At 46.8% G+C, this 18,074-nt stretch overlaps 2 protein-coding genes across 2 annotated transcripts in view; one reads left to right on the top strand and one right to left on the bottom strand.

Moving 5' to 3' along the window:
• znf385a (zinc finger protein 385A) overlaps positions 1-4,100 on the bottom strand; it is a 52,480-nt gene extending 48,380 nt beyond the window's left edge. Inside the window, exon 1 of the mRNA XM_066708621.1 lies at positions 3,269-4,100. Coding sequence (XP_066564718.1) covers positions 3,269-3,278 — 10 coding nt within the window. The 5' untranslated portion in view covers positions 3,279-4,100. The remainder of the gene's footprint in view (positions 1-3,268) is intronic.
• An 11,081-nt stretch (positions 4,101-15,181) lies between these two features.
• On the top strand, positions 15,182-16,475 carry birc5b (baculoviral IAP repeat containing 5b). The gene is made up of 4 exons (XM_066710395.1): positions 15,182-15,348; positions 15,528-15,637; positions 15,714-15,831; positions 16,247-16,475. Exons 1-4 carry the CDS (start codon positions 15,220-15,222, stop codon positions 16,352-16,354), a joined length of 465 nt encoding a protein of 154 aa, XP_066566492.1. The 5' UTR covers positions 15,182-15,219; the 3' UTR covers positions 16,355-16,475.
• Positions 16,476-18,074: the final 1,599 nt, after the last annotated feature.

Here is an 18,074-nt window from a genome sequence, read left to right as displayed (position 1 = left end):
TCACAGCATAGTACAGTGCGAGAAGGGCTGAACGAGCTCAAAGTGAAAGGTACCATGAGGGCTGCACTGGCATTGGCTCCTCATGTATGCTTGGTGTTTTGCAGGCAGGGCACACATATAAATAAATAACTAAATAAATAAATGAATCACTGTGGCAGAACGCAACCGAAGCACATTGTCAGAGATGCTGTGTGTGACCTCCAGGCTGAGAGACAGCAAGGTGGCTGCAAGGACACATAGCCGGGAAAAGGTAGACTTGCCTTTAACACAAGCTCTTAAAATTACCATACTCCTAATGCTGACACGCACACAGCAGAGCTGCCCTCCGGCCAGCCAACAGACAGACGGATGATAACAAGCACTTGCCCCTGATCTCCTGCCCCCTTGTGAGTAAGGATTACACGTGGAATGCATGATATTGCTCACAGGAATTATATAATTTAAGGAAGGGTAAAGGTTATTATTATTATTAATAATAATAAAATGTATTGCTGGTTCTTAAAAGTTTAGGAGATTTAGAGAGTTGTAGACACAATGAGAGACAGAGAGAGTGGAAGAGACAGAGAGAGAGGGCAGAATAATCAGGTGTACGAGACACAGAGATGCCTCATGCATGTCGTGGGACACGGAGATGGGAAGCCCTGTGTTTGCTTGTAATTATTGTGACTCTTATTGTCAGTGTTGATGTTTACTCTGCCGGCCCATTGAGGTCCTGAGCAGGTGTGTGGCTGTGTCTCTGAGCATCTGGGACAGCACTGGACCAACCAGCCACCGTGCAGGGGACAAAGGACTGAGCAATGCAACATGAGATTGCAATGTAAATACAGGGATAATTGTCTGTGCAGAAAATATACACACTCACGCATACATACAGAAACACACACACACACACACACACACACACACACACTTGTCATTCAGACTGCAGCTCAGCTCTTTCACAGACCACCTGCTTACCTGGCCACCTGTTCACCTGTGCAATTCAGTGTGCGTGTGTATGCATATGTGTGTGTTTGTGTGTGTGACAGACACACACTGAGACAGAGACAGATAAGAGACGGGAGAGCGACGGCCAGAGGGGAAGAGAGAAATAAAAGAAGGAAAAAGGTTTAATTAAAAAAAAAGTGGGGCAGCGTCAACAACAGAGCTTTGTGTTGTGGATTCACCCGATCCTGCGGGACCATGAGCACCCAGCCACACACCTTTCCTCCCCTCATCTCCTCCTCTCCCCCTAAACCCCTCTTGTCCTCTCCTCCTCTCTCCCAACTCTCCCTCTCTCTCTGTCTGCCCCACAAACTTACAGACTGAGAGACAGATTAACGGCCAGACAGACCAAGAGAGCGCAAGCCATGCACTGCAGCCCGAAGCAGGGCAGTCAGCAAGGGACCGGGGGCGACCTCTGTATACTCCACACTGGACTATATATATCTGTGGACCCAGAGCCAGCCACTCAGATACACTTTCACAAACTGGCAATATTAACGCAAGGTCAAGAGAGAGAAAGAGAGAGAGAGAGAGAGAGAAGAAGAGGGGGGTAGATGGGAGAGAGGGAGGGAAAGGAGTGAGGTAGAGAGAGGAAGATAGAGGGAAAGAGGGAAAAGGAAGGAGGGAGTAGAAGGGAGGGAGGGGGAGAGAGTCTAACACCCCTTAATAATAATAATAATAATAATAATAATATTATTAATAATACTAATAATAATGTTTATTGGTGCACAAGCCTCAGTTTTGCATTTCTATTGTTCACAAGGTCACATACACACACAACTAAATAACACATATTGGCAGCTCCAGACTGATGCAGATGTGTTGACGTATCATTTGAGCCCCATGCAGAAAAGATTTTGGTGTACTGTATTGTATTGTATTGTATTGGATTGGATTTTGCTGTAGTGGGTTGTATTGTTGTTGTTGTTGTTGTTGTTTTTAACCTTTATTTAATCAGGAAATTAACTCACTGAGATTAAAAATCTATTTTACAGGAGTTTCCTGGCCTATTGTGTGGCTGTATTGTACTGTACTCTACTGTATTTTACTGCAGTATATTGTACTGCATTGTGTTGACTTCAGTGAGTTGGGCTATATTGTGCAGCACTCAGATAGATGGGTTTAACTGGAAAATGTCTTGTCTAATTCTTACAGAAACTATTTGTGTTTGTTTGATTTGATATGTTTGTTTGATCTATCTATATATACTTTGCAAAAATACAAATGGTTTATTCAAGCTCTCTCTCTCTCTCTCTCTCTCTCTCTCTCTCTCTCTCAAATCATACATTACAAAGCTATGCATTGTTGCATCATTGGCTGTGTGGCAGAAGCTCAGGGTGACCTCACCTGAGATCAGGTATACAGGTATGTTGCCCCCTGTAGCACCGGTGATTGAGTCAGTGTGTGTGTGTGTGTGTGTGTGTGTGTGTGTGTGTGTGTGTGTGTGAGAGAGAGAGAGAGAGAGAGAGAGAACGAGTGTGTGCATGTGTGAGTCTGAGAGCAAGTGTGTCCCGACAAGAACTCAGGCAGGTGAGACACCCCCTCCCCCTACACCCCCTCCACTACCAAAAGACAGTCGTGCTCTGTTGGGGTTGTTTAATTAATTAAGGCTTGCTTGGAGCAGCTTCCAAACTGCAGCAGTTACAGCAGCACCTAAACACAATGATAATAATAGTAATGAAGCCCAGAGAGACAGGCAGCCAGTGTGCTGAGGCTGGTGTCCCGACCTGTGGTGAGCAACGTCCCCTACACACCCCAGCGACACGGACACCGGTGTTACTCCTCTCCCCCCTGCTTCACAGGAGCTGCTGCAGTCCGGTGGCCACTGTCAGTCTGTCTGTATATCTGTGTGCCTGTCAGTCTCTCTATTTTCTGGATGCCTATGTGCATCCACACCAGCGTTAAGGTCAACGCAAGAAAAATACAAAACAAACAAAATACATACAAAAAAAAAAGACAGAAAGGTATGAAGACATACTGGCGTCTCATATTAATCCAAACCCGGCACACACTGGGCAGCACGCAGACGCAGTTGACAGGGGTGACATCGTTTAGGAGGGAGGGGGAGCGACATACAGCGAGAGGCATCGTCTCCCGCGGAGGCAGTGTGCCGCAGAGAATGTTGACCGCTGGAGCGTCGACACAATGTAGTGACCAACCCCTCACTCACAGCCATGACCACTGACACCTTCCCCCCCACCCTCCAGAAAGATCAGTTTAACACAATGCACCCCAGCCACACACACACTGACACCTGCCCTCGAAAGGTCAGACAAAAACTTACCCAAAATCATGCCGCAACTTCTGTCCCTCTCCCTCTCTGTGTCTCTCACGCCGTCTCTCTCTCCCAGCAAATTGTTACAGCAGGTCCCAAAGTGTTCAAAGCTTCTCTTTTGTTTTGCTTTCCCGCTCTCCGTCTCTTTCTCCGCTGTTCCTTTTTTGTCTTCTTTCTTTTTTCTTTTAATCTTTCTTCCAGAAATCAGCCCCCCCCCAAAAAATCCTTCAAGGTACCTCTGTTTCAGCTGCTGTCCACTGTAAAGTCACGCTTTCTTCGCTGACGGAGAGAAGGAGGAGGAGGAGTGTGGGGAGGAGGAGGAGGAGTAAGGGGAGGTGGGACAGGGGGCAAGCCGGTAGATTTTCAGTTTTTGTGTTGGTTTAGAGTAAAAATCTTGAATGGGGGGGTGGTGCAGGGTCAGAGAGAGGTTGTATTGGGGTAGAGAAGGAACAGCGGGGGTAAGGTTGGGGTCAGAGTGGGGGTGAGGGTGGGGTGGGGGGGTGCAGCAGAGAGAGAGAGAGCATGCGAGTCAGTGTTCGATAAGATTATCCCACTCCAATGGAGAGGAAGATGAAGGAGAGAAGGACTGAAGGAGAAGGATCAAAGCAGGGTCGCAGAACAAGGAATGAGTGAAAACATCATCCCCCCCAAAAAACATATATATGAAAAAGCGACGGAAAAACAAAAATAAACAAATCCGAATTAAATTTAAAAACACACAAAACCAAACACACGACACTCACACACAAATCCCAGTGCTGCTCCAGACTAACACACTGCGTCCAGATCCTACTCAATAGCTTGTACAGGCTCAGACACTGCTTCAAGCTGGTGCCTGCCTGCCTGCTCTCTCTCTCTCTCTCTCTCTCTCTCTCTCTCTCTCTCTCTCTCTCTCTCTCTCTCTCTCTCTCTCTCTCTCTCTCTCTCTCTCTCTTGTTTTTTGGGTTTGGTATAACCTAAAGGCACCTTACATGGCTGAGCTCTGATTGGTGGGAGCTGTAGCCTGAGCCGGCCAATCGCATGGCACCGTCCCCTCTGTCATCCCTGCAGAATAAGAGCCCTCCAGCAGACAGCACTTCCCTACTGCCACACTGTCCCCTCTCTCTCTCTCTCTCTTTCTTTCCCTCTCTCACCATCCATGTCTCCACCTCTCTCTATTCCCCATCTTAGTCTCTCCCCCACTATTTCTCCCTTCCCTCTCACCCCATCTCTCTCTGACTCTCATTCCATCTCTCCCAGTCTCTCTATGTCCATATTTCTACGTCTCTCTCTATTGCCATTCATCTTCCTCAATCTCTGCTTTGCCTCCTCTTTCTTTCTCTCTCATACCTTACTTAAAAAGAAAACTACCCCTTCTGTTAACTCACAGCTGCACCTGTCCACCCTGTCCGCCTCTGTCTGTTGTCCTTCTCTATTAAAGCACTCACATGCATGCTCTCTCTCTCTCTCTCTCTCTCCCCCCCCCCATTGCCTTTCTATAATCCTCTCTTCTCACAAGCAGGATCTGATTACATTTTTTTGACAGAACTGTGCACATTTTTTTTTTTCGAAAAGCGAAGGGGGGGCTGAGGCAGAGAGAGAGAGAGAGATGGAGGGGGAGAGAGAGAGAGAGGGCAAAAAGGAGGGAGGGAGAATTAAGCTAGACTAACAGACATAAAGAGAGACAGAGTGGCAGGTGGAAATGGACAAGGGAGGAAAAAAAGAGAGAGAAACACAATGATAGAGGGGGGGGGAGTAGCTGGGTCCTTTATGCAGGAATTCTACAGAATTGCAGGATTTTCTTATTTGAGTTTTTTTCTGCAGTGCAACTAGTGTTAAGTGTCTGAGTAGCCATGACGTCTGGACCTTGGTCTGCTGCAATTCTCAAACGTGACACACACACACACACACGCACGTGCACGTGCACGCACACACACATACACACACACACGCACACTGCATCACTGTCTCGCTCTCCCTCTCTCCCTGTCTCCCTCTCTCCCTCTCTCCCAGGCAGCCTAGGTCTGGGATGGTGGGGGGGGTATTAAAGGCAGACAGGGGGAGGGGTTGGGGGTGTTCTGGAGGTATTACGCCTGACCCTGTTCATTCATTCATTCATCCATCCCTCCATCCATTCATTGAGTTTTCCTGCGATCTGTGAGGGGCTTTCTGCAGCACAGCGGAATGCTGTTAAGGGGAGGCAAGAGCCAGAAAAGACAGGTAGAGAGGAAGAGGGAGAGGAAGAGAGGAAGAGGAAGAAGGGATGCATAAAAACACACTGCTGCTAGGAGAGGGAGACTTTAAGAGACGTACGCACATTCACACACAGTCACACACACACACACTCACTCACAGACACACCAACCCGGGAGCAAAGAAAACAACAAAAAATACTCTCTCCCTCTCCCTATCTGTCTTTCTGAACCTCTCTAATCCCCCTCTTCTCTCTCTTTCTCTCTCTCTCCATTCCTTCCTATCCTTCTACCTCCCTCCCGCTCCCCCCTCTCCCTCCCCCAGTCCCGGCCCTGTGCAGTGAGTCAGTGAGTAGTGCAGTGAATACTAAGAGGCCGTGGCCTGTCTCTGCTGCCTCACACAGCGTTGCCCTAAGCACTTACACTGAGTCGCTGCAGCACACACCCCGCAAGATACAATATACAAACCCTACCAGTATAAAAAATAATCAGTCCCTCAGTAGAAATCGACCCCTCTGCTTCTCCCCCACAACCCACCCCAGTATATCCCCACCGACACCAACACTGCACCCCCACTCTCTGATAGACCCACCAAATTTGATTCCTCTTCTCCACCTGTGCGCACCCCCAACCCCTCCCCCACCCCCCCCCCACACACACACACACACACACAGCAGATGCTTTATGTATCGAAATTTGACACACAGAGACACCAGCATAAACCCATAGTGTATAGGTATGGCTATGTGTCTGTGTCGCTGTGTTTCTGTGTGATTGTGTGTCTGTTTGACTGTGTGTCAGTTTGTGACTGTGTCTGTCTCTGTGTGTGCGATTGTGTGATTGTGTGTTTGTGTGACTGTATGTCTGTGCAAATTGTGTCTGTGTGTCAGTAAGGGCCAGATCGTCTTTCCTCATTAGTAGTGGGGGGCATTAATAATGCAGGGGGGGCCATGTCGCGCTCAATGGACCTGCTGCTAATGTGTTGTTCCTTGTGGGGGTGGGGGGGGGCAGAGCAGGACTTTAATGGATGTACTGATGAGAGGGTGAAATAGGAGCAGAGAGATCCACTGACACTGCGGACCTGCCCTGAGAGAGGGAGAGAGAGAGAAAGAGGGAGGAAGAGAGGGAGAGTGGGGGGTGCAGAGCGAAGGAGACAGACTGAGGAAAACAGGCTGAGGTTCGGGGGGGCACGGAGGAAGATGGGGACACTGAGGGGTGAGGATTGGGTGAGAAAGAAGGAAGGGTGAAGGAGCGAGAGGGCCTGTGTGTCTGTGTGGGTGCTGTGTGTGTATATGGGTGCTGTGTGTGTGTGTCTGTGTGTGTGTCTGTTGGCGCTTTGTGTGTGTGTCTGTGGGTGTTGTGTGTGTGTGTGTCTGTGCGTGTGTCTGTGGGCACTGCGTGTGTGTGTCTGTGACTGTTGCGTGCGTCTCCGTGCTCTCTGACAGCCCATGTCTCCATGGAGCCCGTGCCCAGCACCGTGCTGACGGACGGAGTAATTTGGGCCCTGTAATTAATATCGTGGCCCGCCTGTCGTCACAGCGACCACAACATGGCGCCAAGGGGGGGTAAACTTGGGTGCGAGATAAAAGCACGCATTCCTGCAGGCGTGACGCACTGGAGCTCTGACACAGACGCACTGTACACTCCAGAACACAACTACACCACACTACACAACACTGTACTACACTACATTACACTAATACTACAACTCTGACTTCACCTTTCACCTTTCACCCTTTACCCCTTTCATCCCCAGTCAGAGGCTCAGCCCTGGAGTCAGACACACACACACACAGCCTGACTAAGAGGCAGACGGGTAGGCAGACAGACAGACTGTGAAAGCCAATGAGCAAGAGGAAGACACCAGGGAAGAGAGGGAAGAAGAGAGAGAGAGAGAGAGAGAGAGAGAGAGAGAGAGAGAGAGAGACAGGTTTATACACACTGGACAGCTATGGAAGTCACCGTTCCACAGAGACTCTTCCTCTGTAGCCATGGAAACACTAACCCCACCCTCCATGCCTGAGACCTTAACCCCCTCCCGCCCAATTTCTTTCCACTTGGCTGATTGGTCCAATCCCAACCTGAAGCAACTGCAGCGACCTGTCACCCCGAATCACTGGCACGCCCATCTCTCGCCCCCTCTCTCCTGCTCTCTCTCTCTCTCTCTCTCTCTCTCTCTCTCTCTCTCTCTCTATCTATAGTATCTTCATCAGTCTTTATCACTCCATGGCTCGATGAAGGCCTCCTCAAGATGTTGCCACTTGTTTCCATGTACAGCGTCTTCTCTACCCATGGATACATGTATATGTATAATTCACACACACAGCACATACAATCCTGCACTCTCTGCACATCTGTTCATGTCAGCCACCTATCCGCGTCTGTGTGCCATCTTTCTTGGCCCTCTGCCCCTGTCCAGTAAAGTGCCAGGTCTGCCTGACTCTGCCTTTGGTTAGACACTCTGTAGTTGCCAAAGATTAAAAATAAATAAATAAATCTATTATAATAATAAAACTCTTTTACTCTCCCTGTCCAGCCCATTCTTCCTCTCCATTCTGGCTCTCTTTCTCTCTCTCTGCAGTCACAGCAGGGAAGGGGGGATTATTAGGGAACGGGGGTGAGGCCAGGTTAATCTCATTATGCTCATTAGCAGAGAACCCTGGCAGCACTCTTACACTACTCACACTCTACTCACTGACACTCAAACACACACTACGCACTGAACACTCACACTATACACACTATACACTGAAACTACACACATAAACATACTGTACACACAGAAACGCACTACACACATACACAATGCACACTCACACAGCTCACATCGGCCAGGTACAAGAGAGACAGAGTGAGAGATAGGGCTCAAGAGCTGAACCCAGAGAGGAGCCCCCTCAGCCAGCTGAGTGTCCCCACTGCCAACACCGAGAGGTTGAGACAGAGCTGCACTTTATTCTAAAATGTGAAAAATATGAACATTTACAAGCACAATTGTTCCCCAAAATAGCAGAGCTCTATATGAGATTTCCAGACCTGCCAGAATCAGAGAAAGTGCCAATCCTTCTGGGAGAGGAGACCAGCTGCATATTACTGGCAGCCCAGTATATAGCTGCCTGCCACAGGGACACCCCTGGACACAGACAATGACACCTATGCTACACCCAATTATTACTATCAATATCAATTTTATGTCTTTCTGAACTATGATTTAATTGTATTAATTGAAATGAATCAGTTAATTGTTTAACATACATATTGTGTATTTATGTATGCAAATGTACATGTTCAAAACTGTTGTTTGTCACTATTGCTTTGGCAATAATTCTTTTTGGTCATGCCAATAAAGCACGTTGAATTTGAATTTGATAGAGGAAGAAATGTGGGACACACACAGGCAGACTCACAGATACACCCAGACAATCAGACAGACAGACAGGTGCACGGAAGTCATCATTACACACCGCCTTTCTGTTCCCTCTGCCCGGGACATTTGTGGACCAGCCACTGACTCAAGAATAAACCACAAACAACAACAACAACATCAACGGCAGCGGGAACTCAGATCTGACCCAGCGGAATGCAATTTATACGTCATTATGTAAACATTATGTAAACACGTTACTATAACCTGGGAGACAAACGGTCTCAGTTGTGTGGTATGTGAAATACATAATGTACCTTCTTCAAAAATATTTTTTTTATAATAATAATAATTATTATAATAAAATCGATAATATTAATAAGCATCTGGACTGAACTCACACAGTGGTTCTCCTGCTCGGTATATTTTCTCTTGACTGTGCTGCCCTCTGTTGGCCGATCGATGAGAGTGCAACAGCACTACAAGGCGTTCAGCGTTGCCCTAATTCACCTGGGATCTAAAGGATATTGACGGGTCTCTCCTCTCACACTACACTAGCCGGTTATACTCGTCATACAAATACAAATAAAATATGTTACTGTGCAGGGAAGTTGCTTTTCACTGGGCAGGAATGTTATGGACTATGATACACTCTATACTAGAAATTGAAATATTTCTCTCTCTCCAACTCTTTCCCACTCTTCTATCCTACCTCTTGTTCTCACTCCCCCGCCCTCTGTCTTTCCATCTCTCTTCCCTTCTCCCCCACTGTTCCTCTTCTCTTACCCTTGTCTCCTGTCGTCCTGCCTCAACCCCACCACCACCCCTCCCTCTGTCCTCTCACACCCTGCTGATGAATGTAGACGTTTGCCAGAAGAGGTCCGCGCTCATGATCACAGGGTTGAGGTTGTTTGGGGGTGTTTTTTCACAAAAATGTATCCTGATGTCCCCTCCCCTTCATAATTTACAGTATTATAAGCGCTTAAGTGACTGTTTAAATAAAAAAACAACAGAAGGAAAAGAGAGTGAGAGAGAGGGAGGTGGGTGAGAGGGTGTAGAATGTGAGTGTTGACTGTCACTCCCTCACACTCCTCCGCTAGATACTCAGAGCTGAGAGCACCCTCTCCCTCCCTTCTTCACTCCATAGCCTCACTCAATCTCCCAGTGTATCATTACACAGCAGGCCTAATCCCCACCCCACAATCATAAACAGACTGGCCTTCAGGGAATTCTGGCAAATGCCAGAAGGGCCAGTCCATTTTTTTGGTTCGGTGGGTCGGTCTATTCCCATGTGGGCTGGTCGCCCCGTGTAGACACACGGACCGCATATCACCAACACACACCGTCCCCCGCTCCCCCGAACCGCACTTTGTCAGCGCCCAGAACCACACATCGCCACACACAGAACCAACCCAGTTCACCCCTGCCTGCCCGCACACACGCACAGACGGACGGACGGTACCTGAACCACTGCACCCCCTGACCCCCTTAATCAGCAGAACAGCACTAAAAAGTCACACACCACAGAGCAGCCCCACACGAGTCTGCCCAGTAAAGGGCATCAGTATCACCTTCAAGGGGAAAGTCTCACTCACCATACAAGACAGACAGGGAAACACATGCCTACCTGCACTCCACATCCAGACCTCTGCCTAACTCTCTCCCTCTCTCCCAAAAGTGCTTCACCCCTCTTCTTCTCCCTCTCTCTTTCAGTCCACAGCTCCTCTGTGTCCCAGTGTGCGTCCAGCTGCTCTTCTGTCTTTCTCTTCTTGTTTTCAGAATGTGTGCCGTCCCACTCTCCCCCAACTCTCACAAGAGAGGGCAGGATATATACCCCACAAGAACAGGCCCCCCAAATAAATAAATAAATAAATAAATGCAACAGTAAATATATATAAATTTCTGTACAAACAAATAAAACAAAACTATATATATATCTATACAGCAAAATTATAGCAGCTACTGTTGGAGTATAGAACATCCAAACCTCAGTTAACACACCGGCCCAAGACACAATCTGGGAACAAGTGTGTTTCTGTGGTAACCAAAAAAATACAAATTAAATAAAATAAAACAAATTATAATAGTAATAATAATAAACTGTTCCCCTTGAGAGGTAGGTCCAATTGTCCATGAACAAACAAACAAAGATACACACCAGCGCATATACTTGTGTTTACTGGACGCAGTGAGACTGACCGCTCTCTCTAAGTCCCTGGAGAAAGAAGCACTAAGATTCCAACACCCAAATGTGCTCCCAGCAGAGTGCAACCCAATAACGCCACACCACTGCGACGGGGGGGAGGGTGTCAATTGGAGGGCAGATTTAAGAAGGAGTGAGGAGGGGAAAATGAGAAGGAGTGGGGGGGTTAAGTGTCAATGAGAGAGAGAGAGAGAGAGAGAGAGAGAGGGAGGGAGGGAGGGAGGGGGGGCGAGCAAGTAGTATAAACAGTGCATTCAATCAGTTACAGTTTTTTTCAATTGCTAACATGCATTGGCCAAAACTGAAGTCACATTGTCAAACTCCTCACACAGTCTGCGAAACAGATGTGTATGTGGACCAAACTGTGAATCATTTTTCATTGCTTTCACAGAAAATGCATTCAATGACCACATACTCCGAAATCCATGAACTCTTTTCTCATTCATACTCCACCACCTGCAAAACTATATATATGCAGCACATGTTTTCAAATGCTAACACACTGTTCACAAAACTGTTAAAAACACATTCAAAACAGAATGATGGCAAATGTCGTGCATTTCTGCAGTAACCAGATTGAAATATATAGAAACTCTTAGCAGAATATTTAATCATTCCAAAAAACAGCTGATTGCAATTTCAGCTGAAAGCCTACCCAAGTGTCCTGTTTTTAGTCTCGTTACCAAACAGACAAAAGAGGAGGGCTTCGTAATGATTTAGTTTGGAAACATGGATCAAGGAAGACAGGTTGGTGGGGAAAGAAGAGTGGTAGGGAGAGGGAGAATGCATAGAGGACAAAGGAGAGGAAGACCAAGAGCGGTGGTCTCTGATGAGATAAGGGCCACAATTATTGATCATTGTAAACCATGGTCTCTCTTTGAGAGAGGCTGGTTTAAGGGTGCAACCAAATCTGCAGCATTCCACAGTTGCATCAATAGTAAAAATTTTCTGGTAAAACAACAGGTGAGATGTGCATCCTTCAATGATAATTGAACTACATATTATATTATTATTATTTTTATTTCTTGGCAGACACCCTTATCCAGTACAATACAGTATGTTCACATTTTTACATGTACTGACATTTTGAAATATATTGTTTTGTGTTTTTCAGTAGGATCCAAAGGTACTCTCCCACAGGAGAGAGAGGCAGAATATTATCAGGTGCGCAGGAAATTGCCATTGTTGACATGGTAATTGGCAACAATGCAATAAAACTGCAGGAAATTTGGGACGGAGTGCTGGCAGACAATATCACTTTTGGGAATGTGAATACGGTCCGCACAACGACAATCGCCAGAGTCCTAGAGAAACATTAAAATAAGAATTAAGCCGTTGTACACTGCACCCTTTGAGAGAAACGGTGAACGTGTGAAAGAACTCGGTATCAATACTGTATGTCCAGGTAAGATATCTGTTCAATAACCAAACAGGGTACATACACAGCTATGCATAATGTAAAGTACTGTAAAACTGTGGATTTACTGTATTTTAGAGTAACCGAGATGGAAGGATTCAACCTGGCAAAAACACACCACAGGGGAAGAAATGTGATTGGACAGAGAGCAACTGTGGATGTCCCAGGCCAGAGAGGAGCTAACATTACAATGTGTGCAGCACTGTCCAATGATGGTTTGCTGTTACACAAACCACTCATTGGCCGCTACAATACAGAGAGGCTCATTTATTTTCTGGATGACCTGCACAATCAACTTGTGCCAGCAGAGGAGAAAGGGGCAAGAAACTCCCCTACCTTCATTGGATAATATGGCATTCCACCACTCTGCTGCAGTCACAGACTGGTTTGCTGCACACCCCAGGATGTCGGTACTATTCCTGCCTCCATACTCCCCCTTCCTAAACCCCATAGAGGAGTTTTTCTCTGCGTGGAGGTTGAAAGTTTATGATCACCATCCACATGACCAGATGTCCTTACTGGATGCCATGAATGCAGGGTGTGGAGACACTTCTCCTGAAGACTGCCAGAGTTGGATTAGACATTCCAGAAGATACTTTCCAAGATGTATCACCTGAGAAGATATAAGATGTGATGTTGATGAGAACTTGTAGCCAAATGCAGGAGAGAGGGAGAACTAGAACCCTCACGGTACTGTACAGTACGAGTGATTTATACTATACATTTTTTTGTTTTTTTTAATGCAGTCCTTATTTCAGGAATTTTGTTTTTTGTTTCAACTTTTTATTTTTCATAAGTAAATGTACTATATGCAAAGATATTGAAAGAATTAAAGATATTGAAGCAAATTGCTGCATTTCTGATTCATTCTTGTTACATATACTTTAGTACAGTTAATTAAATGAATAAGTGTTATTCTTATTCTATAATGAAATACTGATTTATGTGAAAAATCATTCAAACTGCAAAGATAAGTTAATCATTTATGTAATGCTTCCTGTTAGTGTTTTTTAGGTCAGTGTGTTGTGAGTGACAATGTATGCTTTCTGAGTGAGAATTGTTGGTAGAACAAGCTTATTTTGAGACCTATATGAAGTGTTTTGTTGGTTTGAGTGAGTTGTGGAGGTGAGATTAGCGGTTTGTTTGGCCAAGATCCATGTTGGCAATGCAGACTGTATGAAGAATTTTGGAAAAAGTGGCTTCAGTATTGACTGATGCTTGCTAGCAATTGAAAAAAAAACTGTAAGCAGTGCCCCCCACCCTTCATATATTATTGCAGCACTTACACTATGCTGCCAAAAGTATTGGGACAGCCTGTGGGTAGAGGTAGGTAGTGGACTGAGAGGAAGACAAGATCTCCAGTCAGTCAGTGTTGCTGTACTGCAGTGTCCAGTCACAGTGTTAATGTGCTGTAGTGTCCAGTCAGTCAGTGAAATTGTGTGTACTGTATTAACCCCTGTGTCTCTGTTTCAGCTGTACACACTCTGCCCTTCCCCAACCAGTCCTCCCCCAGCTGTCAGCTGTTCAGTCCTGTTACAACCACACAACCGCCCTGCTCTCTCTCCAGGCCTCACACAACAGCTCCACTGACACCGCCTGTGGGTCCCTGTTGATCTGTTTCTTTATTTTTCTACAATGTTATAAATGTAGGGAGGGAGAGGAAATGAGAGCTGGCTGTCAATGAGGTGACAACACTAATGTCACTTAGTCATGTCAATCAAGACATTTGTAACTGAATTGAATTGAACTGCGAGAGTAACAGTGACTGAGAGGGCGAGGGAGAAGGAAAGAGAAGGGGAAGAACGACTGAGAGGGAGAAAGAGAGGAGGGAGAGCGAGAGAGATTCCTGGAGAATCAGCAGAGGGGGAGGGGAGGGAGGTTTGGAGCAGTAAGCACATTTCCTGATTTCAGGACAGTGGGTCAAGTTACTGGTGACCCACCACAGCCCCCCAGCTCCCCCCTCCCCAGTGGCCTCATAAACACACTTGTAAACTTCACACAGCCGCTTGCAGGGACACCTCCCCTGGGTTCCCTCTCTCTGGCACGTGCTCTGCGTGTGCGTGTCTGTGTGTATTTGCATGTGTGTGTGTGAGAGAGTGTATGCATGTTTGTGCATGTACATGTGTGCGTAGGTGTGTATGTGAGTGTTCTGTCTCCAATCTTCCCCCACCCCCTCTCACTACTGCCCTTTCCTAGACTCTCTGCTGCCCCTCTCTACTTCCCCAGTGTGTACACAGTTTATTGACCACTTATCAACCGCGAGACCGGCACGGCGGGTGACGGGGTCAGTTTAATTGATCCACACTGCCCTCTAGCACGAATTCGGTGGGACTACATCTCTGCTTGCATAGGCGTTAATGAGACGTTCTAAACGGCTAACGATAATAAATCAATTATCATGTTTGATATCGGGTTAAAACAATTTAACAAAACAACCGACCTATTGAGTTTGATGTACTGAGATCGTCTCTCTAGCGGAATAAAGAAGAGTACTCTACACAGTTTAACAAACAGAAAAACGTTCTACCTACATTACATAAGACAAACAACAAGTTCAGTCAAAAACAGCGTTTTACAATCCTAGGCACATTCTCAAACAGAGCAAAATAGGTTTATTTATTTAGTCGCAAAAACGGCTTTATCCGATTGAAAGAGAGTGGGTGGGGTTTGCTTTCTAATTAAATTAGTCTGCACAGCAGCAGGTGTTTCAGATTGGTAATTAATAACGTGAAGGTCAGTATGAGGACGGGGAGATGTGGCGACAGTTTGAAGGCTTTTTTTTTTTTTTTTTTTTTGGGGGGTGGAAAGATGTCGGAATGCAGTTCTGCACCATTCTCCACGCTGCACGCTTACGGGGAGATGTATAGCTTCGAGAAGCGGCTCCAGACCTTCTCCGACTGGCCGTTCCTAGAGGACTGCGAGTGCACGCCGGAGCGGGTGAGCGTAATTCTGCCCTGTGATGGACGCTTCTTGGAGGAAGCGACTTTATTTTGTATACTTGCCCCCACCCGCTTCCAACCTCCTGCACTCCACTCTCAAGTCGTCATCTCCACCTATGCCATCCTCGCTTACTTTCTCTACCTGTGTGGGGGTTGTTCGTTTTTTTTTTTCTTCAGATGGCACGTGCGGGCTTTGTGCACTGTCCCAGCCAGAGCGAGCCGGATGTCGTGTGCTGCTTCTTCTGCCTGAAGGAGCTGGAGGGCTGGGAGCCTCATGATGACCCCTGGTATGACCCCTGACCCTTACCCCTTTGCCTCTCCCTGCCAGCCAGTTCCTGTGACACCCCCCTCCCCCTCTCCCAGGCTTGAGCACATGAAGCGCTCTCCCCGCTGTGGATTCCTGACCCTGCAGAAGGACCCTGATACCCTGCAGGTGATTGAGTTCTTCAGACTGGAGCAGGAACGGCTTGGCACCTACATTGTGAGTGTGCTGACCTCTTTCCATTCCCCTTTGATCACTTTCCTTCCTATCTGTCTAGTCTTCCTCCAGATCCAGTCAGGCCCAGACTGTAGGAGTGAGTGTCACTGTTTGTATTGATTCAGACATGAAGTCTCTTGGGTTTCTTTTAGGTTCTAAAATGAATCCAACTTAATGGCCTTGAGTTGGAAAACTTTAAATTTATCTTAATCTTTAATTCAAAACCAATCCAAATTCAGCTCTTGATTCTTAATCTGTTTTTGCCAGAGTGATGCTGACCCTCCGTTTCAATTCCTGCTGGGTTGGTGCTTTATCAGGTTCCTCTATTTGCTCTGTTGCCGCCTACATCCTCTGAACTGCATAACAGGTCTAGTCTGAAGGCCTGCCATTGGTCTGCTTTCTTCCCTTGTCTTTTCAGAGGAAGATGGGTGGACAGAAGATCTCCCAGTTCCGGGATGAAGTGCACCTGACCCGGAAGAAGCTGCTGACCCTGTTCAGCAAAGACCCAGCCCGGAACCCAGTCTAAAGCCAGCTCTGTACTACTTGCTGTTCCCGAACTGCTAGCTGTATTGAGGGTTTTTTGATATACATATCTTGTGTCATTTTATCTGTAAATTTGTATCTTGAAAATAAACATTTATCTAATATGTTTTGTTTTTGCCAAATGACTCCCACAGACCTACTGTAATGCTGCAGCAGAGCAAGGGGGCTCACGAGGAGTTTGTGCAAAAGTGAAATCTGCAGGTACCCCAGCCCTGCCTGATGACATTTAGAACTTGTAAATCCACAGCTGCCCCTGTAGCAGCCCCTCAAGTAGAAACCCAGTGTTCACTGCACAGTGTGGGGGCTGTCCAGTCACCCCAGCTGAACCCAACCTCTCCACTCCACTCTTTAATTTCACTGCAAAGATTAAGTCTCCAAATCAGTCTAAAGTATGACCTCATTTTGCACCACCACTTCTTCCACAGCCCCCTCAAGTGCTGGGAGGCCCTTGCCACTGTGGGCAGGACTACACACTCCCTGACCACCTTCAGGTAATTACTCAGGGACACTCCTGCTCTGACTGTACCTGTAATACAGCAGCCTGCTCTCCTGCTTAATGATGTACTGTTAGCACTATAGTATTACTGTGACTTCTCCTATACCCTGCCTCCCTTTATCACATACCTGGGACTTAACTGTATTATGTCTGCACTGGTTAGTGCATTGTATAGGGATGTGTTCTGATTGTGTTACTGCACTTTGTAATGCTTTGAAAATGAGAGACCCATGCTAATAAACAATATGAACTTGACTCTGTGCTAAATCCAGTCTCCCAGCTTTTCTCCACAGCATATGGTAAAGATCCTGGTAGTGGCCACTAGAGTATGCTGTTGGAGCATGAGAACTTTCTCCTCCTGCACAGAGTGCTCAGTAATTCTGATATTTATTTACAAATTCATAAATATGAGTTAATAGCTTTCATTTTCCATATTTGTTCAGGTTATCATTTAGGATATGGTAAAATATACAACACAAATGTTGTCTCTACAGAACCCCACACATACCAATTTGAGAATATTTTCCCCCTGCAGTTAATCCATGTAGCTCCCAGAATCCCGCCTCTCTAACCCCCCCCCCCCCCCAGTCACCTGTGACCCTGGACAGATGGCAGTGATGCCCCACCCCCTCTGCCACCACCAACTGTTGCCGTAGTAACATCTGTCATGCACATGACCATTTTACATGGTGAGGGAGAGGGAAGTTTGAGGAGAGGTAGAGACAGTGAGAGAAAATAGGGAGGGATGAAGGAGACAGAGAGGCTGGATTAGAGATGGAGGGATAAAGAGAGGAGAGGAGGGAGAGAGAAAAAAGGAAGCGCTAAAGACATAGAGGGATGTGCATGGGGAGGCACACTACAGGCTAACTGCCGGGAGGACAGTGCCTGGGCAGGCAGGGTAGTCTCTGCCAATTAAGCAATTACAGCCACAGCACCAATTCCAACATGATTAGGAGCTCTGCACACGCACACATGCACACTCGCACAAACACACTCTGACAGTGAGAAGTGAGGAAGGACAGAGGGAGGGTGAGATGGAGAGTGGTACACCAGCACATAGGTCTGGAGGGACCAGGGGATATGGGTGTTGTGTGAGAGTGATTTTGAATGAAGGAGTGATGGAGAGGGGAGGGGGTAGTAGGAAGTGATTGGGGAGGGGGGAGATTACTGCCCTGCCAACTCCAACTCCACCCCCCCCCCCCCCTAC

This window comes from Amia ocellicauda, chromosome 7, assembly GCF_036373705.1.
Source record: "Amia ocellicauda isolate fAmiCal2 chromosome 7, fAmiCal2.hap1, whole genome shotgun sequence".
Lineage (NCBI taxonomy): Eukaryota > Metazoa > Chordata > Actinopteri > Amiiformes > Amiidae > Amia > Amia ocellicauda.
The sequence above is the reverse complement of the archived record's forward strand: the minus strand, read 5'-3'. Positions and strand labels throughout refer to the sequence as shown.

What these genes read in the sequence shown, in the direction of transcription:
- birc5b (XM_066710395.1), top strand. Translation starts at nt 15,220, where the DNA reads ATGTCGGAATGCAGTTCTGCACCATTCTCCACGCTGCACGCTTACGGG. An exon ending in GAGCCTCATGATGACCCCTG is followed by an intron (nt 15,638 to 15,713) that starts GTATGACCCCTG and finishes CCCCTCTCCCAG; the next exon opens with GCTTGAGCACATGAAGCGCT. An exon ending in AACGGCTTGGCACCTACATT is followed by an intron (nt 15,832 to 16,246) that starts GTGAGTGTGCTG and finishes TTGTCTTTTCAG; the next exon opens with AGGAAGATGGGTGGACAGAA.